This window comes from Mercenaria mercenaria, chromosome 5, assembly GCF_021730395.1.
Source record: "Mercenaria mercenaria strain notata chromosome 5, MADL_Memer_1, whole genome shotgun sequence".
NCBI classification, from domain to species: domain Eukaryota; kingdom Metazoa; phylum Mollusca; class Bivalvia; order Venerida; family Veneridae; genus Mercenaria; species Mercenaria mercenaria.
The window spans coordinates 12,046,059-12,073,485 of NC_069365.1; the positions used below are offsets into that span (position 1 = coordinate 12,046,059).

The following is a 27,427-nucleotide window of genomic DNA, read 5'->3' on the forward strand; positions in this document are numbered from 1 at the left end:
TTCAACATCAAAAGACACTAGAATTGTTCTTGCAGTAATCCTTTCTGGAAGAGAGTTTAGAAAGTCTGTACTATCGCGTAAATAGCTAGGGACATATTTTGTAAGTGGCCTTAGTAAAATATCTAAAACATTACTGAGTATGTGTGTTCGGCACGCTTGACTAGCAATAATTGGTCTTAATTTCAAGTCTGTAACATTTGTGCAATCACCACTTGAAAGATAAAAGAGGAAATGTTTTCTTTTACAGAAAATGGTTTGACAAAGGGATATTATTTTTAAAAGACATTTACGACTACAGATTTAAAAAGTTCTATTCCTTCGATTTCGTTAAAAATCTTTACGATATATCAGAATGTGATTTTATGTTATATCATAAAATAATAGGGGGAGTAAAAGCCAATTGGAAACTGAGATTGAAACATGAAGACATAAATACAATAGTACAGCAAGAATATTTGGTTTCAAAAATAAAACAGGATACTCAAGTAAATAAACTGTTCTACAAATTACAAGTGAGGGCGAAAAAAATTACTAATACCCGAAGTCAAAAATGGGAAACACTTTTTTTAAACGACAATCTAAATTGGAAAAGTATTTATACTAATCCCATTATCAGTACAATTGATACCAGATTGAGAACATTTCAATATAAATACTTAATGAGAATAGCACCAACTAATGTATTCCTATACAAATGTAAAATATCTTCATCAAATATGTGTGAATTTTGTTCAATGGCACCAGAAACATTTATACATATGTTTTGGGAATGCCAATCAATACAAACCCTATGGAGTGATATTAAGACATATCTTTCAAGAAAAAGTATCGCAGATATCCCTTTTAACTTTAAAACTATTTCACTAGGTTTCTATGGAAACATTGGGAAACGCAAACAAAAAATTATTAATTTTATTCTAATTTTAGCAAAATATTTTATTGTTAAAAGCAAATACAACAAATCTCCACCAAGCTTTGAATTATTCAGAGTATATCTTCAATACAGAATAAACATAGAATATACAATTGCAAGTATAAAGAATAAAACGGACACGTTTAATGCGAAATGGAAAGAATTTCTTGATGTTGCATAAACAATACCAAATACAATGTACAAATATATATATATATATAATTTGTGAGCAAAACAAATACTCTACTCTGATTACTCTTTGTATTTTTACATTATATTACAAATAGAGACACACACCAACCCCTACCCCCCCCCCCGCCCCCCCTCCCCACACACCCCCTCTCCTTTTTTCACGACACTCCATCATCATTTCATTTCATTTATCATCATTTTCCATTATTCATCATATAGAAAAACATTTTAGAACGAAAACAAAATGCATGTCCTTTATTTCTATTACTGTCTGTCATTGTTACAACATTTAGTTCAGAACTATAGATATATATAACTGAATAATCTTCTCTTTGTATTGTCAGATAGAATAGTATATGTTGTTAATTGTTTAATTTGTTCTAAAGTGAAATAAAAAAATTGAAAAACAAAAAAAAAAAAAAAACATTTGTGACTTCAACATATTCTGTTGCGGCATTTTTACATAACTCACTTATTTGTTTGCTTTTATGGACCTTTGGTAGACCATAAAAATTACTTGCCTTTACTTCAAAGTTTTGGAGATAATCTATTTCCTTATCTGTAAGGCAGTATTGAAACTCAACGATCAGTTTGCAGTAGTCCATAACTGACTAATAAATATAAGAAACAAGAACTTCAAGAACAAAGTAATCTGACGTTAGACTAAACAATATTGTAGATAGATTTTAAAATACAACTAGAAGTACTGAAAAAAGAACATTAATGCGTCTGTTACAGAAAGTCTTTACATTAAAAACATTCACGACGCAAAGTTATGTTTCTTTTTACCGACAGTAAGGACATCAGATTTAGTTATCTATTGTCGAAATCGAAATAATAGAGTAACAAGATGTGCACAATTACTATGTGTCAGTACCTGTAATATACTTTATTTCTAATCAGTATGTGCTTCTTTCAAATACTTGATAAATTTATTCAGAATGGGATGATTGTACTTTTTTTTTGACACACCAGATGATAATTATGTTTATATTTTACATTCTTTGTTGGTAGACACAAAATATCTCTAGAAGTTTCTGCTCTGCGCTGTTTATATTAGGTACGATTTCACATTTATGGTCATTTTTTTTCTTGGAAATGTCTCAACCCTTCAATTTCTTGAAATCGGATTATAGTGAAGGTTATAAGCCGAAAAATTGTGCACTTTGTAGAAGAGTTTTTGTTTTGTATAATTATTACGCATTATATCATAATTTTACAATTCTGATGTAGAACCCATCGCTGCATGAAGTTTTTACCAAAATATAGGCCGATTTTGATTAAACTTTTCCAGTGGGGATTTTCATTGTTCTTGTCATAAAATTTTTCTTTTTTGTTTAATTCTAAAAATATTTTGTACAAATATTTGTCTCTTTAATGCCGAAGCGATACATATATTTGTTTGGTGTTTGTTGCAAAATTACTGGAGCGTGTCGAACTTTATTGATTTAAGCGATTCTGCATGTGAAACATGTATACATTGGCCTAATTTGTAAAAATACATGTAAAGGACCAGGTTGAAGCCGCGCCAACTAAAGTCGATAATATGTCAATGTAGACGTAAGTAGACTTTTCTGAATTTTTTTTTCAGTTGACGATTTCATTGCAATTTTCTCATACAGTGTTCTGAAGCTGATAAAAAAAAAAAAACACTGGACAGTAGTATAAGGGTCGGTTTACTTGTAACCAAGCGGCCACCGTTTTGGATGACCTAGTTTGCATATAAGAAATGAACTCAGTACACATGCGCGGAGGCCATTTTAAGAATAACACCAACTTTCTATTTTAAGAATGACTTCACAATGTTATAAATAGAAACGATCATTATAAATTTATTTTAAAAATGTCGTACTGAAAAGGACTTTATGTTCTATGAATAGAAAATGTCTCCCAGGAATAAACGGAGCTGACTCGTATACCTATCTAGGGCATGGTCGCGCACATTGAGGGTCAGGTGCTCATCCCTAGACGGAGAGATAACATGAAAACAAAGTATTACAAGAAAATCAAATAGAATATTAATTATACTTAACCATATAAATTCATTTCAAACCTAAACGAACAAATACATTTTTTTTAATCAAAACAGATAATATTAAAAAGCAAGGAACATTACTAATCTAAATCGAAATATTTATCACACTAAAACTAAAACATTAAACATTGTTTAAGATAAATATATGTTTAAACTAGACATATCAGTATATGGCTGAAGGTGACGATTGTACCCCCGCACGCACTGACACAGTACATTGCAATTTGACGCACACAAGACTGCATAATTATGTGGACTGTAAGTATAAAGACTCTATGTATATAGTATAGTAACAAAAAACAAAGTCTCATAACTCTGCAGAATATTTATCTAAAAGAACGTAACATGCACCATGCACAAGTAGGGTTAGTACTGATCACTTGTGTGAAGTTTCATTAAATTGTGTTCAAGGGTTCGGGAAATTAGGCGCGCACAAGACTGCATATGCAGACTGTATGTATATAGTATATTAACAAAAAACAAAGTCCCATAACTGTGCAGAAGCTTTTTTCTGAAAGAACCTAACATGCACCATGAACAAATAGGGTTACTACTGATCACTTGTGTTAAGTTTAACCTAACGTGCATCATGCACAACTACGGTTGTTACTGATCACCTGTGTGAAGTTTCATTAAATTGTGTCAAGGGGATGAGGAGAGTTGGTGCACACAAGATTGTGTCTATGTATATGGTCTAGTAGCAAAAAACAAAGTCCCATAACTCTGCAAAAAAGAATTCTGAAAGAACCTAACTGCATCATGCACAACTACTGTAGTTACTGATCACTTTTGTGAAGTTTCATTAAATTGTGTCAAGGGGATGAGGAAAGTTGGTGCGCACAAGATTGCATATGCAGACTGTATGTATATAGTATAGTAACAAAAATCAAAGTCCTGTGTGAAGTTTCATTAAATTGTGTCAAGGGGATCAGGAGAGTTGGTGCGCACAAGATTGTGTCTATGTATATAGTATAGTAACAAAAACAAAGTCCCATAACTCTGCAAAAAAAATTCTGAAAGAACCTAACTGCATCATGCACAACTACTGTTGTTACTGATCACTTTTGTGAAGTTTCATTACATTGTGTCAAGGGGATGGGGAAAATTGGTGCGAACAAGATTGCGTATGCAGACTGTATGTATATAGTATAGTAACAAAAATCAAAGTCCTATAACACTGCATATTTTTTCTGAAAGAACCTAACATGTACCATGCACAACTACAGATGTTACTGAACACTTGTGTGAAGTTTTGTTAAATTGTGTCAAAGGAATGACGAGAGCGGACATGATTGTGTCTATGTATATAGTATAGTAGCAAAAATCAAAGTCCCATAACTCTGCAAAAAATTCTGAAAGAACCTAACTGCATCATGCACAACTACTGTTGTTACTGATCATTTGTGTGAAGTTTCATTAAATTGTGTCAAGGGGATGAGGAAAGTTGATGCGCACAAGATTGCATATGCAGACTGTATGTATATAGTATAGTAACAAAAATCAAAGTCCCGTAACTCTGCATTTTTTTTCTGAAAGAATCTAACGTGCATCCTGCACAACTACTGTTGTTACTGATCACCTGTGTGAAGTTTCATTAAATTGTGTCAAGGGGATGAGGAGAATTGGAGCCCACAAGATTGTGTCTATGTATATAGCATAGTAACAAAATAAAGTCCCATAACTCTGCAAAAAATTTCTGAAAGAACCTAACTGCATCATGCACAACTACTGTTGTTACTGATCACTTTTTTGGTTTCCGGATGACAACTCAAGAAAGCATGGAAAGGAACATGAAAGTCGATAAGGAGAATGATCATAACCAGCAGATAACCCCTATTGATTCTGAGTAAGTAGGTCAAAGGTCAAGGTCACAGTAATCCGGAATATTTAAACAGTTTCCGGACGATAACTTGAGAAAGCTTGGGCCTAGGATCACGAAACATAATAGGTAGGTTGATCATGATCAGCACGCAACCTATATTGATTTTGAGGTCAGTAAGTTAAAGGTCAATGTCAAATTGACCAATAACAGGTCTACAGTTTCCAGATGATAACTCAAGAATGCTTGGGCTTAGGTTCTTGAAAGTTGGTAAATATGTTGAGATCAGTAGGTCAAAGGTCAAGGTCACAGTTACCCGTAATAGCTGAGCCGTTTCCGGGTGATAACTTGAGAACGCTCAAGGCCTATGATCACGAAACATGATAAGGAGGTTGATCACGATCAGCAAATGACTCCTATTGATTTTGAGGTAAGTAGGTTAAAAGTCAAGGTCACATTGACCCAGAACAGTTGAACAATTTTTGCCAAATATCTAGAGAATGCTTTGGTCTAAGATCACATTTGATACGAAGGTCACTTATGACTGGTAAATGACTTATAATTATTGATTTGAGGTCAGTACGTCAAACGTCCAGTGCACAGTGACCAATTAATTTCTGTTCCTTGTGCAGTTACTGAATGCATCAAGGGGAAGGGTGGGGCACATTTTGTGTTCTACGAGATCAAGGTTAGGTGTGACTGAAGGCTAACAAATTATATAAACATGATTAAGTCTTGTTATAAAAAAGATGTCCAAACCTTTCTCTATCGATCTACTTGCGTTCAATGTAACAACGTTGTTTAAAATATGATTTTACGGTTGCCTAAAGCCGCCGTAATCCCAATTTGTTGTTTCCACGTCAAAGATCATGTCACCAGTTTTGAAAAAATGACGCATTAGATACTTTTATATCAAACTAGTGAATGAAGTATTGCCATGCAATACAATTCCCCTACTGGAAGGCACCTAATTTTCTCTACTGCAGAATAGTAGAGAAAACTGGTCTCGATTTTTCCCTACGGCCTGTAATAAATAAGTTACAATTTAAGCTATTTATAGTAAAACAAAGAGGCATAATTCTAAAAACAAGGGTGCCTCATGGTAGTGAACATTTGTGCCAAATTACATTAAAATCCTTCCATGCATGAAGAAGAAATGTTCCTAACAAAGTCATTCTTGTATCTGACCTTTGGCCTCTATGTGTGACCTTGACCTTCGACCTAGGGACCAGGTTCTTGCGCATGACACTCTACCTCATAGTGGTGAACATTTGTGCCAAGTAATATTCAAATCCTGTCTTGCATGACAAAGTTGTACACCCGGCAGGAAAAATGTCCCATTGACATTTGATCTCCAAGTGTGACATTGACCTTTAAGCTAGGGTTCTGGGTGTTGCGCATAACACGTCGTCTCATCATGGGGAACATTTATGCCAAGTAATATTAAAATACCTCGATGGATGACCGAGTTCTGGACCGGACAGGAAAGAACTCTATTGACATTTGACCTCCAATAGTGACCTTGATCTTTGAGCTAGAGGTCCGAGTTTTGTGCATGACAAGTCGTCTGATCATCGGGAACATTTGTACTAAGTAATATCAAAATACCTCGATGAATGACAGAGTAATGGACCGGACACAAAACAGACCCTGTTCATGCCATGTTAACATTTGACTGCCAAGTTTGACCTTGACCTTTGAGCTAGGGGTCTGAAAGTTGTGCTTGACACATTGTCTTATTATGAGGTACACTTGTGCCAAGTAATATTAAAATCCCTTCATGGATGGCAGAGTTATAGACCGGACAGGAAAAAAGCCCTGTTGACCTTTGACCTCCAATTCTGACATTGACCTTTAAGCCTGGGGTCCGGATTTTGCGCAGGACACGTCGTCTCATCATGGGGAACACTTGTGCCAAATAATATTAAAATCCTTTCATGGATGACAGGGTTATGGACCGGACGCGAAATTGCGGACGGACAGAAGGACGGACGAAAAGACGGCCGGAATGACGGAAGGACGGAAAAGCGCATTCCTATAGTCCCCGAAACTGGTTTTCAACCAGTAAGGGACTAATAATTTCTATATCAAGTTTTATAATATTCTATAAACTTTGTAGATGACACAATGTTATTGTTTCTTTTTGTCAGTAGAATAAAGGTCAATGTCATTTGAGAAGAATTGCATTTTGATATGCTTATTCCTTTACACAAGTATTTAGTCAATTAATATTTTATATAAAGAATGCGGTATCCTTTGTTCAGTTCTCATGGATTACTTTACTTTGATTTCATACTGTTTTAACGCCAATTGTATATGACTTATTTGAAAATGAGATATATTTTATCTGTCCGCCTCGAAGCAGGACTCCACATTTTATCTCCACACATGCATATATTCATAATTTTGAGTTAAATTAAAAAACAAGTGTCAATTAGAATCTACAAAATGAGTTGTCGTGTGATTAGAACAGAACAGAATAGAACATACGTTTTATTTTGAGTTTTACATAGTATATCATCATATACAAATGTACATATAAATGATATACAATTAAACATGTTAACACGTGTAAAAGAGTAAGTTAACATGGATGAATAATACATTCGATAATATAAGATATTATAAAAAAAAAGTACCTAAAAGCTGCCAATTATTTGTAGCCTGCACCGAAACATATATGACTGGTTAACCGTATACATTTAAGAGTTCCAAGTAAAGTAAATTGCACAGAGGATGTATCAAAGATAAATAACAACATTGGTCGAAAGCATAATTGACAAATGAATTGAGAAGAATGTATTTAACGAACCGTATGTACCACTATATGCAGAGGTGTCAAGCCGCCAGGAGAGGGTCACATTTAGACCATCTTTATGGCAGCACATCCTGTGTTGCGCAAGTGAGTGCCCCCTACCCCTTCGCAGATGTAGGTTCCCCATGGTTGACGACTCGACAATAGCGTTAACGTTACATCTGTGATTTAACTGAACATTCACATACTAGTAATTATATCAGGCACAAAGCTACAATTAACCATTAGCATTATTTTTTTTTTTACTTCAAAGGATTCTTTAATATATTTAGCTAGATAGTTTAAAACGTTCCTTTTATTTGTTGTAATCAGTTCAATAAAGTTCATCATTGATGGCCTAATGTAGTAATATTTCTTAAGATATTTTTTTCTTATATCAATATAACACTGGCATGGATGGAATGATATTCGTTTTCAATATCTAATGTTCCGCATGGTGGTATTCTGTTTTGGCCATACCTACCAGTTTGGGTTCTAAGAGCGTGTGCGGATATTCTGATTCTTGTAAAATTGAATCTAAAACTTTTAGGCATTAAAAGAAGATACTGTATTACAGATGTTTTACTTTATATAAAAAAACTTTTAAACCAACGGCGACGCCGACGCTGGGGCGAGTACAAAAGCTCTATTTTTTATTCGAAAAGTCGAGCTAAAAATGTAACAGATTAAACTCTTCCATTTTAACTTTACTAAATTCGCTACGTTTGTACACGTTTCAAAATATACGTGCAAGCATAAACATATAAGTGCATGTAATTAATTATAGATATATGTAACGCACAAATATGTAGGTGAACATATATATATGGATACGCACGTCTGTATATATACGTCTCCTTTCAATGACGTGTGGATTTTGAAATTCATGCATTTACAAGTGCAATTTGAGTACCTATAGTATTGATTTAAATTTACAAATGCATTCCTAATTACAAGTGCATATTACACGTGTTTTGTACATGAAAGGTGGAACATTTAGGAATAATGAAAACAATAAGACAATGAGCAAAGTAGGAGTGCTTGTAGTCTTACCTTCAAATAAATTCACCTTTTTTCCCAGCATTTTTTTTTCATTCATTAGACGGGCGCTAGTGCTTTTGTGTTTTAATGTGTCTTTGTATTTTCTATGAGAAGTAGTAAATCACCAAAGTAACACGTTTTATCTATGAAAACGTACAGCGAAACAGTCCGATGACTGTATCTACATCTTCATAGTGTGTGACCAAGGCTTAGCTAATACATCGCAAAAGTACCCGCCGAGTATTAGTAAAAATCCGTTAGAAAACAAGGTTGAGCGATGGCTTAACTAATACTGGTTTGAGCCTTTCTTAGTGCTAGAGTTGAAAAACTGGCCAATAAACTACTTACGAAAAAACAACTGAACAAAACTATTCAAAAACCAAGCTTAAAACGTACCATTAAAAGTGTTGTTCAATTTGTCTATAATTTGACAAATTCAAATGCCGTAACTCCATATACGCACATTTCTTTTCATTTCTGAGTACCCAGACTAGTTAATAATTTCCTCCGACGTTTTGCATAAAATGGTGGGACATTTGTATTGCATAAATAAGTATATGATGAGTTTTGTATACCAATGCCTTTTATCATGATTTCAAGGGACTTAACTCTGAGCCTTATATTTTACCATAAACAGGGCGAGTAGAGTGGGTTCTACATCTAAAATATTTCGTTAAAGATAATAGTAATGTAGCAGATAAAGAGCCAAACTCGAGACTCCAAAAAGTGCACAGTTCGAGCCTATTTACAGTCCTATAACTTCAACTATTAACATTGAACTGTTATAGAGATCCTAACGCACAGCTGTGCTTACTTTTTTATACCGTCCTTATATTTCGAAATTAATTGCACACCGTGGCCCTTTTTCCTGCGCAGCGATAACTTCGAGTAGCTTTTAGCTCACCTGAGCCAAAGGCTCATGGTGAGCTATTGTGACCGCTCAATGTCCGTCGTGCGTCGTGCGTCGTCCGTCCGTCAACATTTCCTAAAAAAATCTTCTTCTTGAAAACCACTGGGCAGAATTACACCAAACTTCACAGGAATTATCCTTGGGTGGCCCCCTTCCAAAATTGTTCAAAGAATTGAATTCCATGCAGGAAAAACTTTAAAAATCTTCTTCTCAAAAACCAGAAGCCCTAGAGCTTAGATATTTGGTGTGAAGCATTGCGTAGTAGACCTCTACCAACTTTGTTCAAATCATGACCCCGGGGTCAAAATTGACCCCGCCCCAGGGGTTACTTGATTTTACATAGGAAAATCTTAAAAATATTCTTCTCAAAAACCAGAAGCCCTAGAGCTTAGATGTTTGACATGTAGCATGGCCTAGTGGACCTCTACTAAAATTGTTCAAATCTTGATCCCGGGATCAAAATTGACCCCGCCCCAGGGGTCACTTGATTTTATATAGAAAAGTCTTCAAAAAATTTCTAAAAATAAACCAGAAAGCCTAGAGCTTAGATATTTCACATGTAGCATGGCCTAGTGGACCTCTACAAAATTTGTTCAAATCATGACCCCCAGATCAAAATTGACTCCGCCCCAGGGGTCACTTGATTTTACATAGGAAAATCTTCAAAAATTTTCTAAAAATAAACCAGAAGGTCTAGAGCTTAGATATTTGACCTGTAGCATGGCCTAGTAGACTTCTACAAAATTTGTTCAAATCATGACCCCCGGGGTCAAAATTGACCACGCCCCAGGGGTCACTTGATTTTACATAGAAAAATCTTAAGAAATCTTCTTCTCAAAAACCAGAAGCCCTAGAGCTTAGATATTTGACATGTAGCATTGCCTAGTAGACTTCTACAAAATTTGTTCAAATCATGACCCCCGGGGTCAAATTGACCCCACCCCAAAATTTCAAAATTTTCTAAAGATAAACCAGAAGGCCTAGAGCTTAGATATTTTGACATGTAGCATTGCTTAGTTGACCTCTACAAAATGTGTTCAAATCTTGACCCCCCGCCCCCCCCCCCCCTCCCCTCCCCCGCAGCTCAAGGGGTTACTTGATTGTACATAGAGAAATCTTCATAAATTTGCCAAAAATAAACCATAAGGCCTAGATGTTAGTTATTTACATTGCCTAGTAAACTTCTAAAAACAGTGTTCAAATCATGACCCCAGGGTTAAAATTGGCTCCGCCCCAGGGGTTACTTGATTGTACATCTGAAAATCTTCCAAAAAATTTCTAAAAATCATCAGTTTGACATTTGAAACATGTAGCTCATATTACTCAGGTGAGCGATCCAGGGTCATCATGACCCTCTTGTTTAAATATTTCTACATGAGAGACATTTTTTCATTTTTTTTGTAAATGTAAAATACAAAATAGATACGTGATTGAGACTAGAAAAATGTTTATTATGATTTTTTAAATAAAAAAAAAAGAATATCCAAATTGAAGCCTCCGTGTGAAGTAGTAAATATATACACAAAAGCTATCTGTCAGTGATCTGTAACATCTAAACCATTGAAATATCAGCGGTGTTTGATCATATGACTGAGTGAAACAAACAATAATACTTTATATGTGTTAGCATTTAAGGTTTCAAGCTAATTTATTAAGGCATAAACATTATACAATGTCCATCTCCACAAACTAAAATTCAGAAGTTGTTAATTGTTTCGTAAAGAATGAACTGTCTTAATTTTCAGTGAAGACAAACTAACGCCAGTGGTATCAAAGTCGGAAATTCACTCGCGTAAAGGAAAATCCACGGAAAAAAGGCAAGTATGCTTTAGAATTAAAATGTATTAATTTGTGATTTAAGTACTGCATAAAAAGTCGTGTAGGCTTTAAAAGCAACAAAAGCAAGAAAAAAATAACTGCAAACGTGGTACACTGATGTTATATTTATGTTACGGCGGCTTATGGCTCCCCATAAACAAGCACAAAGATCAATAACGAAAAGCCAAGCTCTAAGAACGAGAAACCCAGTGCGGTTGTGTATGTATAATAAATGAACAAAATGATTACAAATAAGTACACAAAATTAATCATTTCGGTAAAATTAAATTTTATTTTTATATATATATAAAAGTAGCGAAAGTCAAGATGCCATGGCGCTTTTAACAGATTTGTCTCAGATCAGAAACATACTAAGCAATGATGCATCGTCACCTTCAAATGATGTTCAGACACTTGTGACGGACATTCGATCTTTTTCAGAACGGTAAGTAAATTGAAATAGGATTTAAAAAAAATTGTTTTATGTTAGGTACACTTTCAACTTGTCCACGTTTTAGCTTGTATAGTGATCGTCCTTTGTTGTCGTCGTTCTTCTGCTGTCCATCATATGTTGAACATCCGACCGTTGTCCGTCAACGGTTTTAGAGTTACCTCATAACCTGATCAGTCAGTCATCATGAAACATACACAGAAAATATATGACAACAAAGTTTGAAAACTGACTTGATTGCTTCAAAAGACAAGACTTACGGCTCCTTAAGAACGTTTTTAATTTTCTTCTAAAACTTAAAACCCTGGAGATTAGGTATGTATCCTCTACAAAGTTTGTTGGGGTAGTAATTGGCCCCGCCTGCTGTCATTTATTATGCCCCCCTTCGAAGAAGGAGGGGTATATTGTTTTGCAGATGTCGGTCGGTCTGTTGGTCGGTCGGTCGGTCGGTCGGAATGTAGACCAATCCGTTTCCGGATGATAACTCAAGAACGCTTGGGCCTAGGATCATGAAAGTTGATAGGGAGGTTGGTCATCACCAGCAGATGACCCCTATTGATTTTGAGGTCTGTATGTCAAAGGTCAAGGTCACAGTGACCCTGAATAGTAAAACGGTTTCCGGATGATAACTCAAGAACACTTGGGCCTAGGATCATGAAAGTTGATAGGGAGGTTGATCATGACTAGCAGATGACCCCTATTGATTTTGAGGTCAGTATATTAAAGGTCAAGGCCACAGTGACCCTGAACAGTGAAACGATTTCCGGATGATAACTCAAGAATGCTTAGGCCTAGGGTCACGAAAATTGACAGGGAGGTTGGTCATGACCAGCAGATGACCTCTATTGATTTTGAGGTCAGTAAGTCAAAGGTCAAGGTCACAGTGACCAGGAACAGTAAAATGGTTTCCGGGCAATAAATCAAGAACGCTTGGGCCTAGTGTCAGGAAAATTGATAGTTAGGTTGGCCATGACCAGCAGATGACCCGTATTGATTTTGAGGTCATTAGGTCAAAGGTCAATGTCACATTGGCCAGGAACAGTTAAACGGTTTCTGATCTTCTTGTCCAAAACCATAGGGCCTTGGGCTTTGATATTTGGTATGTAGCAAAATCTAGTGGCCCACTACCAAGATTGTTCAGATTATTTCCCTGGGGTCAAATATGGCCCCACCCCGGGGGCCACATGGTTTATATAGACTTATATAGGAAAATTTTTTTGAAAAACCTCTTGTCCATAACCACAGGGCCTAGGGCTTTGATATTTTGTATATGACATCATCTAGTAGTCCTCTACTAAGGTTGTTCAAATTATTCCCCTAGGGTCAAATATGGCTCCGCCCTGGGGGTCACATGGTTTACATAGACTTATATAGGGAAAAACTTTGAAAATCTTCTTGTCCAAACCACAAAGACTATGGCTTATATATTTTGTAATGTAGCATCATCTAGTGGTTCTCAGCCAAGTTTGTTCAAATTATCCCTCTAGGGTCAAATATGGCCCCGTCCCAGGGGTCACATGGTTCATATAGACTTATATAGGGAAAAACTTAGAATCTTCATGTCCATAACTTACATCATTCAAATTTGGACCACATGTATAGTTTTGAGTGGCAAGATGAACCTTGACATGAGTTGACCTTGATCTTGACCTAGTGACCTACTTTCACATTTCTGTAGCTACAGCCTTCAAATTTGGACCACATGCATAGGTTTGTGTGCTGAAACAAACTTTGACCTTGTTATTGACCTAGTGACCTACTTTCACATTTTTGAAGGTACAGGCTTCAAATTTGGACCACATGCATAGGTTTTTGTTCCAAAATAAAATTTGACCTTGATTTTGACCTAGTGACCTACTTTCACATTTCTCAAGCTACAGCCTTCAAATTTGAACCACAAGCATAGTTTTGTGTACTGAAATGAACTTTGATCTTGAGATTGACCTAGTGACCTGTCTGAAGGTACAGGCTTCAAATTTGGGCCACTTGCATAGTTTTGTGTTCCGAAATAAAATTTGACCTTGATTTTGACCTAGTGACCTACTTTCACATTTCTCAAGCTGCAGCCTTCAAATTTGAACCAGATGCATACTTTTGTGTAACGAAATGAACTTTGATCTTGAGATTGACCTAGTGACCTACTTTTATACATTTCTGAAGCTACAGGCTTCAAATTTGGACCGCATGCATATTTTTGTGTTTTGAATTGAAATTTGACATTGATTTTTACCTATTACCTACTTTCACATTTCTTAAGCTACAACCTCCAAATTTGAAGCACATGCATAGTTCTGTCTACCGAAATGAACTTTGACCTTGAAATTGATCTAGTGACCTACTTTCACATTTCTCAAGCCACAGCTTTCAAATTTGGACCACATACACATTGTTTTGTACCGAAATGAAATTTGACCTTGATTTTGACCTTGAGCTAGTCTTGAAATTTGGAACATTCAAAAATGGCTCATTGGATGGCGCCAAGATCACTCTGTAATCTCTTGTTAGGTTAATAGGTTAAAGGTCAAGGTCAGATTAAACCAGAATGGTAGAACTTTTGTTTACAGTGAGCATATAATTTCTGTTCCTTGTGCAATTACTAAATGCATCAAGGGGGGCATTTCGTGTTCGACGAGCTCTTGTTCAAATTTAAAACTCATTTTGCCATAACCGTAATGTCATGAGCTTAGATATTTGGCATGTTGCTTTTTGTAGTGATCCTTTACCAAATTCGAATACATCATGCCCTTGGGATCAAAGTTGGCCCCACCATGGGTGTTACTTGCCTATCATTGACTTATATAAAAAAGATTTTGAAAATATGTTTGTCTCAGACCGTAGATATTTTTCATGTTGCATCGTGTAGAGGTTTTCTAACATGTCTGTTGAAATCATGCCCCTTAGATCAAAATTACCATTGCCTTTGGGTTGAATTATTAACCAGGTTTTCAACGAAAACCTGAGTTATTAGATTGGGGTATGTCGTTGGTCGGGCGGGCGGGCGATCGGATGGGCGGGCGGCGGCGTCAAACTGGTGTTTCCGGTCAATAACTTTTGTTTCGGTAAAGATATTTGAATAAAACTTGGTATGTTTGTAGCTTATATCAAGACAAAGGCTGGGATTGATTTTGGGGTTTCTGGGATTAAGGTCAAGGTCACTGTTACTTAAAATAGAAAAAGGGTTTCCGGTCAATAACTTAACTTAGGAATGAGCTATCATGATGAAACTTGGTGTATAGAAAACTTATATAAAGTTGTAGCTTGGGATTGATTTTGGGGTTACTGGGATCAAGGTCAAGGTCATTGTTACTAAAAATAGGGTTAGGGTAAGGGTTAGGTTAGGGTTAGGGTTAGGGTTGTGCTTTAAAGTGGTGCACTGTGATTCAGTATACCTTTTTATTCTTATGAAAAGTGTTGAAAATCTGGTTTCGTGGCATTGCCGCGTTTCTTGTTTTACATTAATGTATACAGAAAAATTATATTGAAGAATATTTTCTTGTTTAAAACTGTAATGCCCTGAGCCTAAATATTTAGTATATGTTAATGTTTAGAAATAGTCTTCAGAATTTATAGAAGTCCGACCCATTGCCATTTGCTGGTGGTCATTCGTTTAATTTAGACATATTTAAAAACTGTGAAAAATCAGGCTACACTGACCTAAATTTAAAGTAGTTTTGGGGGATCAAAGTTAAAGCCAGTATTTATAATGTGTATGTTTCATGATGACTGATCAGGTTATGTGGTAACACTAATATTAATAGAATCAGTATTACCGAAATGGAGAAACAGTTTCTGGCCGATAAGTATATTTTCAGCTGTAATTTCTAATGTTCTGTTGTTTTAGACCAAACTGTAATATATTTTGCACCCTTCATTGATAAAGCAAATATGATCATATGTTGCATACTGTTACACCATGGAATGTATAAAAGCATGAACGTTCGCCTTTGATATAACATATATAAAACCACCAGTTTAGACTGTCAGATATATCAGATGAACGAAATAGGGCCATCAACTTTCAGCTATTTAACAGAAAAAATATTAAAAAATGTAACCAACTTATACAAGTATTTAGATGAGCGATCATTGCCTTTTTTCAAAATTTCAGACCAATATTTAATGCAATGTAGTTCCGACATTATTTTCCAGAAATACACATTTTACAAAATACTCATGTGTGGTTTAACATTTTTTGATAATTCAGATCTTTATCAAAGCAAAGTGACTAATATTGTAAAACTCAGATAGAACGTTTAATAGCTTTCAACATGAGGAAAAACATCGCTTATCTTTTTTTGACTTGCAGTGTGACTGCAGAGAATAAGAAGCTTCTGATGGAAGGGTAAATATACATTTGAGATCTTCTTTGTTTTTTGTTATGTTTAACGTCTCAAATATAGGTCATATGGCGATTTTCCACCATTTGATGGATGCCCCTTTATACATTATTTCAGCCATGGGCGGACAGCACGGAAAAAACATAATTGACCTTGTGTAAGCTATCTAGATGATTTCTCACATGGAATAATTCTACACCATCCCAAGTGAGGTTTCGAATCGGTGAGGGGCAAGTTATTCTAAGTCATCGGCTTTGACCACTCGGCCACAGGGCCCCCTAAAATTGCATTACTCGAAATTAAGCGAACTACTAAAATAGGAATATTTTTGATATCTTGAACTCAGCCTAAAAATGAAATGGAAACAACCTAAACATTACTATACTTTGAAAGACAAATAAACACACCAGCAAATATACGACCAAGTAAAACCTTAAATCACTAGAAAATACTAGATATAATAATAAGGCTTTGGGGTATAAAGAACGTTTTCCTATTTACAGATTTGTTTGTATGATCAGTTAAACTCGTACATGCGTTAGCAGTGGCACACGATGTTTTGCACTACAAGCACAAATACCCATGAAATTTTAAAATTTAAATCTATGAACTTGTGTAACTTGAATAATTATTCACACTATGTCGCTGAGTATTATGAACAAGTTTCATCCTACACAATTATACCCCAGTCACACATACGGCGCGGATATCTACGTCTAGCTACGGACAGAAACGTAGTAATCCGTATCAATCCATACCTGAGCCGTACCTCAGAGTAGTCATTCGTATTAAGCCGTACCAAAACGTGGTCAAAACGTATTCAACTCTTATTCCAAACTTGCAAGTTTCTCCAACTTTTGAACATGCACAAAAGTTTGAGCGAACCGTAGCCATTTGAGCGTGACTTTAGTCCAACTTGGCTGAAACTTATTCATCCGTAGTTAAACGTACTTAAACGTAGTTATCCGTGCTGTTACGTACCTTGCCGTAGCCGAACGTAGTTTTCCGAGGCTGCTCGTACTTAAGCATAGTTCAACGTAGTTTACCGCAGACCCGTCCGTGCGCTGGGCAAGTTGCAAGGAGCAGTAAAACGTAATTCAACGTAGTACCTCGTACCTATCCGTACTTATTCGCGTCCTGTATTGTTTTGTTTGTTTCCTGTTTATCACCATTTTTCCCGTACTAAGACGTACTGCTCCGTAGTTATACACCCACAGACTAATCCGCACCGTACCTCAACACACGGACATATCCGTATGTGTGACTGTAGCTTAAGAGAAAGGTGAAATGTCTATATCCGAAGAATGCGGCCGCCCCTACAGTTCTCAACATGAAAATAGAGGATGAGTGAGTTGGATTTTACGGCGAATCGACCCAAAAAGGTCATATATCACCGAGAACAAGTTATTTTGAAAACGCAAATTGAAAAACATCTCTAAAAGCATTATGTAAAAAAAACATATATAATGTTAAAAATACCATTTGTAAAAATCGCAATAAATGTGAATTAAAACATCTGATGTTCAGATTTTACAGATACATGTCTGTCTGTTTTAAAAAGATAAAAATACATTATTGTCGATTGAAATTGTTTCAGACAATTCTTTCAGAGATTGACCGTTATAGTATGTACTGCGCTGTGATTAGCGAAGTCCATACAGTCGATTGGAATGTGTTTAATTGTAAGCGGTGCTTGACGTGGTACATGTTCAAGTTTATCGTCTTGTTTAGAAGATGTGTCAAACGAATATGACCTATTCGACAGCGAGAGAGAACAATTTCCTCCCTGCGAACTGTTCCCTTAATGCCATTCGCTTACAGTGGAATTTATTGAACGAAGTATTGTTCCATTACGATTGCGCATTTAGATAAAATCTACTTATGCACCTTTGGTTTCAAAACAGTATTTGGTAATTTCAGTTTAGAATGTGGTAACGAAAGGGATTTCTTTGCTGTAGTATCAGCTTTCGTTAATACTGTTTTGTTCACTTTATAATGATATACAGTTAAGAGCTACATCAACCGCGTTTGCCTCGGCAGAAAATGTCATTGCGTTATTTGGCAAAAATAATTTCGATCAATGAATATGGTTTACAACAGCACATACTTCAAACCATCTGTATAAACTTGAAAATCGGTATTTGAAATTACCTTTAAAAGATATGGTGATTTCAAGCATTTGGTTTTCATATTGGTATAATAGAAAGTTTTTATTTAATATAATATCAAAAATCTTTGCTGTGTCAACAACGGGTATTTTTTTACCGTCTAGAAAAAGCTCAGGGTCACGTAATTTACAGAAGTAGGCACACTGAGGTTTTGATTCTGAAAATTTAAAACCATTTCCCTTGGTCCAAGTTTGAACATTATTCAAGCACTGTTGTAAATGGCGTTCAGTGATAATGGTAACATATCAAAAAGTCATCAACATATAACGAACAATCTGTCCATGGTATCGAACATTTCGCTATTTTATTAATTTTAGTGCTAAAACGTGTAACATATAAAATGGAACTTTGCGGAACGCCCTTTTCCTTCTCAAAAGAGTCAGAAAGGACAGAACCAACACGTACTTTGAAACTGCGATCGGATGCAAATTGAGATATTAACATTTAGACGACCTTTTAAACCTAAGTCATCAAGGTAATTCATTTAACCATACCTCCATGTTGTATCATAAGCTTTTTCTAAATAAAAAGATGTTCCTTTTTTGACAAATGCATCACGTATAACATAGATAATCTGTTGGACCGCACTCATTGCGAAAACCGCTTTGGAAATTTGTAATTCATAATAATTTGATGAAGGGCTTTCTGAAAAATTATTACTAAGATTGTTTGCAATATTCTCTGATGTAGATGCAATGGAGTTATCTGATTTTGTTAAATGGCCGAAGTTTGACGTTATTCCTGTACGAATTACTTTACGAATCATAATTATAAACGATCGTCTGGAATTTAGTTTAGATACATATAAATGCCAAGACTTTTTCTTCGCTTGTTAAAATGTTCTGTGCGCTTTTGTTCTCAAAATTTTAACTGATTTTAGATTTTCTTTAATTTTGCCGTATATTGAATTTTAATGGCTACAATTTCTTGAAGTATTCGGAATGGCTTGTCGGCAAATTCAAATAAAATAACAGAAATCCGATCAACAGTGTAACATGTTATGCTTAGGAAGCATTTCTACAGAGGTAGCCTCCCTTGTCTTGTATATAATACCCAGGCAACGGTTCACTGTAGCTCAGTCAGTAGGCATTAGTGATAGTAAATAAAGTAGTTAGAATACAAGTGTTATCATTCTATATTAAGTCCTACATCATATCATTACATGGTGTCAGAAATACTGGATTTATGAACTTGCGCACCATTTAATTGTTAACATTCAAATAGAATAATTTCATTTAAATTTCTCATGGATTTATAATTATGGATTTATGAGTGAATTTCACAATGTCAAGGGAAGTCACAACTCCAGCTATAAAAATGGACTTATCTGGGGTCCCAACTCCTTGCATGGATTGGAGGAGTACAAACCTTCCTGAAACATGGCGCAAATTTGTAGAACATTGTGACCTCATTTTTAAGGGGCCCTTGAAAGACACAGATGAAGAAGTCAAAGTGACATATCTATTACTGTGGGTTGGCGAAAAGGGCATAGACACTGTGGGAACATTAACCATCTCAGAAGCCAACAGGAAAACGTTAAAGCCTATATGTGATGCAGTGAAAAAAAAACACCTAAATGTAAAACGTGGAACCATTTTGGATCTGTATGTAAATCCAATGTTAATGAAATTCTCATGTCAGAAAAAGATAGCTTGGATAATGACAGTACTCAGGATCTGTTTATTAATTGTGTAGAATCAAGTGGGATAAATGGGCGTGTATTTGCACAATTTGAGATAGGTCCTTCAAAAACATTTAGTTTATACAGAATTTATTTTAGGTCGATTTTGAAGGAAGTTCTACAACTTATATTAATCACTCTCGACACCTCATTCCTGATGGAATCCATCGCCACGAGGGTATGAGAGAAGAGGCCAGTTTCCCTTTTAGTGCTGAGCGCCAAGCAAGGGAGGTACTGATACCATTTTTCACGTCTTTGGTATGCGGCCGGGGATCGAACCCACGACCTCCCGCACTCGAAGCGGACGCTCTACCACTAGGCTATCGAGGCGGTTAAAACATTTGTTAGGTTTATACTTGACACGGGTAGCCAGGTAAATGTGTTACCACACAGAGTATTTCAGAATCATGGAATAAGCACTGTCCTTGAAAATCCAAAATCAAATTGTCTGCCTAAAATGGAAATGAGTTAGATTTTATGGGATGCATTAAGATACAATGCAATCATCCAGGCACTGGTTCAAGCAGTGATGTGCTGTTTCATGTTGTCAATACAAGGTCACCCCCATTATTAGGGCTCCAGTCATGTATTGAATTAAATTTGATTAAGCTCACTTACTCAGTGGAATCCCAGGTGAACCAGTCTGAGTTACATCTCACAAAAGAATTAGTCATGAAACACTATCCTGCAGTGTTTAAGGGTGTTGGCAACCTCCCTGGTGAATGTAAAATCCATGCTGACCCATCAGTCCCCCATGTTATACACCCTCCCCGTAAAATACCACTTGCACTTCATGACAAGGTTAAAGCTGAACTATCGAGAATGGAAGAGCTAGGTGTCATTTGCAAGCTAACTGAACCAACAGAGTGGGTCAGCTCCATGGTTGTCACAGAGAAAAGCAATGGGGACATAAGAATTTGTTTGGACACCCGGGACCTTAATAAAGCCATTCTACGCCCTCATTATCCATTAAGGACACTTGATAACATATTGCCACAGTTGTCAGGTGCTAGATATTTTACCAACTTAGATGCCAGATCTGGATACTGGGCCTTGAATCTTGACCATGAGTCCTCCCTGCTCACATGCTTCTATTCCATATTCGGTCGGTATAGATATCTCAGGATACCCTTTGGCCTCAAACTCAGTGGGGACTTGTTCGTCCGTAGAATGGATGAACTGTATGCAGATTTACGGGGCGTAGTTCTGATAGTAGACGACATCCTTTGATACAGAAAAACAAGACTCGAACACGATGAAAATCTTAAAGCAATCCTACAAAGGTCCTTATAGAATGGAATCAGATTTAATGAAAGCAAACTTGAGGTTGGTATTTCCGAAGTAGGGTATTTCGGTCACTTGCTGACTGCAGATTGGTTGAAACCCGACCCGGCCAAGGTCAAAGCAGTAGAAAGCATGCAGACACCTTCGAATAAGACAGAACTTGAGACGATATTGGGCATGGTGAATTATTTTTCCCGATTTGCTCCCAACCTTTTTCAGGTCACCGCTCCTATGAGGCAATTATTATCAAAAAATGTTCTGCTGGCAAAAGCCGCAAAGTGACGCATTCAAATCTATGAAACAAATAATCACTACACCTGGTCTGGTACTTGCATACTATGATCCCAGTAAGACCCTCACCCTCTAAGTTGATGCGAGCAAATATGGACTAGGAGCCGCGCTTATACAAGAGGATAAGCCGGTGGCATATGCGTCCAAGTCATTAACCCCACAGGAGGTTAATTTTGCACAAAGTGAAAAAGAAATGTTTGCGATACTGTTTGGGGCCAGGAGGTTTCATCAGTTTGTTTATGGCCGAAAGGTTCTTGTGCAGTCAGATCACCTCCCATTAATATCCATATTAAGGAAGCCCATCAGTGCCATTCCTGCAAGACTCCAAAGAATGGCTATCAATTACAAAGGTATGACCTTGACATTAAACACTACCCTTCAAAACAGGTCCCAGTCGCAGACAGTCTCAGTAGGAAATTCCTGAATGATACATTTCCTGACCTTTTTGCTGGGATGGACATGCAAGTGCATTTGGTCATCTCAAGTCTACCCATATCTGACAGGAAAATGCAGGAAATCCAATTCTTTACTGATCAAGATGAAGAATCAGTGCTGTTGAAACAAACAATTCTTCATGGTTGGCCTGATGTGAAAAACAAATGTTGTGATCACATTTTTCCCTACTAGAATTATAGGGATGAGCTCACTATTGTTGAGGGTTTAGTTATGAAAAGCAATCAAATCATTATCCCCAGATCTCTTAGACCAGAAATGCTAAAATTAATACATCTTGGTCACATGGGAATAGAAAAATGCCTCCGCAAGCCAAAGATGTAATGTTTTGGCCCAGCATATCAGGCAGTATCAAGGAAATGGTCACAAATTGTGAAATCTGTTTAAATCACAGATACTCCAACCCAAAAGAACCCTTAATCCCCACAGAGATTCCTGATTATCCATGGCAAATTATAGGCCCTGATTTATTCACCTGGGAAAACAAGAATTACTTGATAGTAGTTGATTACTACAGCAAGTATTTTGAGGTCAAACAAATCAATAGCATGAATAGTACAGCAGTCATTAATGAGATAAAAAGGATAATGGCCAGATGGGGAATAAGTGAAAAGGTCATTTCAGACAATAGGCCTTGTTACAGGTCCCAAGAATTTGCTGAGTTTGCCAAAAACTGGGATTTCAGACATGAAACCATTAGTTCTTACCACAGCCAGTCTAATGGCATTGCAGAGAAATATTCTCAGTTTACAAGAGAATACTAACTAAGTCCAAAGAGAGCAAAAGTGATCCATTAATTGGGATTCTTGAATACCGAAATTCCCCCTTAGAGTCCGGTTACTCAATTGCACAGTTGGCAACAGGACGGCAACTGCGCTCATTCCTTCCAACCTCTAGAGAGAAATTGCAGCCAACACTAGTACCCCCTAGCTTGGTCAAGGAAAACATAAGGCTGTGTAAAGAAAAAGACAAGTCGTATTAGACAGACAGACAGTCAAACCATTAGAGCCCTTAGAAATAGGTCAGAGAGCTAGAATACAACAGCCTGATAAATCTTGGAAACCAATCACAGTCATTGAAAAGCTCAATGAAAGGTCATATACAGTCCAACCCCCTGATAGCACATGGTACACAAGAAACCGCATGACCTCTTAGGTACAAAGGAAACCACCCAAAATGTTTGTATCTCAGATCCTGAATTGCCTTCATTATCAAATCATTGTGACGACCTTTTTGATTCAGAGATCAAACAGGCAGTTCCACTCTCACAAAGTGCCGATACCACCCAAGATTCTAATAGCTACATGTATGTGACAAGGTCAGGCAGGGCTGTGAAACCCAAAGTAATTGAATCCATGTAATTCTTAAAGGAAGTGTCAATCAGCTTAATACTAAATTTAATGTAAGAACATGTGGTGAACTGTAGAAATCTTACATCAGATGCCAGGAATAATGTGTGAATGGAACTTGGGATCTCTTTGAACTGCAGGAAATAATTCCTGTCCAGCAAAAACTACAACAACGGGGAAGACAGATATTAATGACTGTGTGGTTTGAAGGAATGAACTAAACAAGAGGTCATATTGCTCCAAGTTATTGTACACAGTGTATTGACTTACATGATGGTCTTGTATATGATATCTTTCTTAAATACTTATCATTTGTGCATGTTTACAAGAAGGGAGATGTAACATGATATGCATCAGTGATAGTAAAAAAATAGTTAGAATACAAGTGTTGTCATTCTGTATTAAGTCCTACATCATATCATTACAAACGGGATCAAAAAAATTTGTTAAACTTCTTATAAGTACATTTTAGTCATATTGGTTAAATGCCTGTGTCTGATGCAAAAAGACTAAATACAGTGCGTATGTTTTCAGTCAACTCCAGCCAATTTCAACGTCAAAGTAAGTATTTATAATGTTAAATTTCAACGTAAGGTCATGAAAAGGAATAAGGATGGATGGATAACTTCATTTATATCCATTAAAAAAAATAGAAAAAGCGGAAACCCCACAGGTCGCTTAACACGACAAAAACGAAATGTTGCAGGCTCGGTTTGATTAAGCCTGTTCATGGACTGTAGTAGAAATGCATGCTAGAAATGCACGGTTGAGCAGAACTCAACATTTACACATGCTACAAGTACAAAATATAATTTAGAGACAGCCGCATATGTCTCTAAATTGTGTTTTGTAATTTCAAACTAATCTGAATGAACATATTAAAATATCATCCAATTAGGAAACAAAATAAGAAACTACTATCAGTTATCTTTATCATATTTAGCACGTCACACCTCAGAAAGGTCCAAGACAAACTTTCGAACTTGAACAAAATTGCTGGAGACGGAACAACAATGGACTTTGACCAAGAAAAGAGCTGGGATGATGTATGTACAGAAATAGAACAGATTGAAAAGAGGTACATTTCTTTCTTGCGTTGACAAATATAATCATGAACCTGCATTTTGTCAAAGATTTTATACACTTTCCTGTGATGTGATGAATACTACTGCTATGCTAATAAAATCAAATTTTTTACAAAAGTTTCGTCGGTATATTCTTTTTTTTTTTGTCATAGTTTTCATTATTGATTATAGATTTCATAAACAGTGTAGAATTTTCTTCTGTTACTGTTGTGACAGTTTGCATGTTAAATTAAAATGCGCTATTACATTAACATAACAATGACTAGGACAAAGTTGCAAAAAGGGTACAAGATATGAAAATGGAGTGTTACATTGATATTTATGGTTTAAGCCTTCACTAATTTAATCAGATACAGCAATATAGCGTTTATGCTGTATAGACGATTGTGTCCTCATTCATTACCATTATACACAATGTTATCACCTATTGTACCAAACAAGTTAAATGCTATAATACTGTAGCCAGGAAACGAAACAAAATTTGTGCATCGAAGTTTGTATCACAATTCAGACTCCACTGTATTTGTTGCAAAGTTTGTTTGATTAAGGTTTGAAGAACTGTTATGAATTCGTTATACGCTAGTGACGTATTGAAATAGTAAAATCGGGAAACCCATAGGCCGCCACACACGACAAAAATGAAAACGCAGACCCAGTTTGATTGAGCCTGTTTTCAGTAATGAAAATGCCTGATACTGTCCATATCCTCTAGAAGAGGTTTAAGCAGAGGATTTATGCACATATTTATATAGTTTTTTTTTTTAAAAAAATAGACTAATTAAATAGGGAAATGTTATAAATGTTTACGACATGTTGGTTTCTTACAGAAGAATGTTTTAAGAGAAACTTGCCATAAAGTGTCCCATGTCTTATGATCTTGATTTATATTTGTCTTATGCATATGGATATGTTATTTCATATAGAGTAACTGACGACCTAAAAAAAATGGACACTGTGATGAAGGAATTGGAAAATGAAATCAATAACTTGGAAAACATTAAAACGATTCCCAAGGAAAGTAGAACCACTGAGTCGCGAGAGGCGACACTTACAAATAAACTAAAAAAAATCGTATCAAGACTTCAGAAGTTGAAAAACCTAGAGGAAGATGCGACGTAAGTGTTCATTTTGTAGATATTTGCAATGACTTTGTTTTTGTTACAGAAAGAAACGTTTAATCTATTGCTGGTAGGGTTCTTGGATATATATATATATATATATATATATATATATATATATATCCCAAATGTATTGTAATTCAACAATACGGATATAAATACAGGGAAAAAGAAGAAAGTGACGGAGATCCACTAATATTACATTTGCGGTTTATTTAGATTCTGTCCAGTAATAAATATAAAAGAACTCAACCGGTTTCAATGCTTTTGCAGATCTTCGGGAGTGAAAATGTATATATATATATACAGTCAAACCTGTCTGTAGAGACCACCCTTGGGAAGTCAAAATGGTGATCTTTGTTGACAGGCTGTGTCAACTTAGGTAAACTGGCTATTTTTGGTTAAACGGAAAAAGAAAATAGTGGCCACTTTAAGCAGATTTTATATTAGTGCTTTTATTAGTCCCCGTTTGGTTGAACTATAGGATTGCGTTTTTCCGTCCGTTCGTTCGTCATTCCGTCATTCCGATCCATAACTCTACCATCAATTAAATGATTTTGATATCACTTGGCACACATGTTCTCTGAATGAGAAAACATTTTACCAAGGTACGGGCCGGACAGGAAAAAACAAACATTTTGGCATTTGACCTCCAAGTGTGACCTTGACCTTTGAGTTAGAGGTCTGGGTGTTGCTCATGACAAGTCTTCTCATTATGGTGAGCATTTGTACTGAGTAATAATAAATTGCTTGATGGAGGACGGAGTTATGGACCGTACACGGAATTACGAGCTGACGGAAGGATAGTGAAATTGTTCATTTCAAGTTTCGTTACTGTGAATACTAAACATTCTCCGTTGTTTGTTTACGATACGCCGACATGTGCATACAACCATATTACAAGTAAATAAAGATCAAAAGTGTTACCAGAATTTATAAGTTTATGGATTTAACTGTCGTTTCTGCACTCAAAAAATACGTGGACTTTCTCTATAATGAATAAGTTTGGGAAAGAGACTTGTGCTCATTTTAAAATAGAAAATAAATAATTTGTTAAACTTTGCATTGCAATCATTTGTCGAAATCCGCGTTAAAGGTGTTTTATCACAGCGCATCTAGCCATATTCATATATAGGCACTTGACAAAACTAGGGATATCAATTTCATAATTCCGATGAATGAATGCTTAACTTCCCAAACGCACCCCGATGTAATAATTATATATGAATGAACCCTGAAAGGGGACTGTAAAAAAGCGCACTATAAAGACCATAAAATGACTTTAAATTGATTCTAAGGAATAGATTGTAGAACTGTTTTTATAATATCTTAATACAAATTTGACATCTTAGTCTAAGCTTTGCAGAATTATTTATACTGTCACGGATCTCATTTGGTACATCTGTTTCATGGAATATATATTTATGTTGTATTGTGTTCTAATTTGAACACATCTCGTACCTATTATAGTTTTCCTAAGTCCGTGAATGGCTAATATATTGACAAAGGCAAGCGAAAGGTATGGTTCGTGATCTACTTACATTGTTATGATAAACAAGTGTAGAATGTTATGATCTTACAGGTTTTCAAAAAAAGTAGACCTACACAATTATCTTAACCAAAGCCGACAAAACCTCGTGGAAGGTATATGCTTAAATGCCTAAAGATCTTGGATTATCTGTAATATT

General features: G+C 36.0%; 2 protein-coding genes across 2 annotated transcripts in view; both read left to right on the forward strand.

Moving 5' to 3' along the window:
- LOC128557250 (uncharacterized) overlaps positions 1–11,552 on the forward strand; it is a 45,737-nt gene extending 34,185 nt beyond the window's left edge. The window contains exon 4 of the mRNA XM_053544433.1: positions 11,450–11,552. Within this exon, the coding sequence (XP_053400408.1) occupies positions 11,450–11,552 (103 nt within the window). The remainder of the gene's footprint in view (positions 1–11,449) is intronic.
- Positions 11,553–11,836: 284 nt separating this feature from the next.
- Positions 11,837–27,427, forward strand: part of LOC128556865 (uncharacterized) — a 67,907-nt gene continuing 52,316 nt past the window's right edge. Inside the window, exons 1-4 of the mRNA XM_053542683.1 lie at positions 11,837–11,967; positions 16,280–16,315; positions 24,480–24,614; positions 25,545–25,736. Of these exons, the coding sequence (XP_053398658.1) occupies positions 11,855–11,967; positions 16,280–16,315; positions 24,480–24,614; positions 25,545–25,736 (476 nt within the window). The 5' untranslated portion in view covers positions 11,837–11,854. The remainder of the gene's footprint in view (positions 11,968–16,279; positions 16,316–24,479; positions 24,615–25,544; positions 25,737–27,427) is intronic.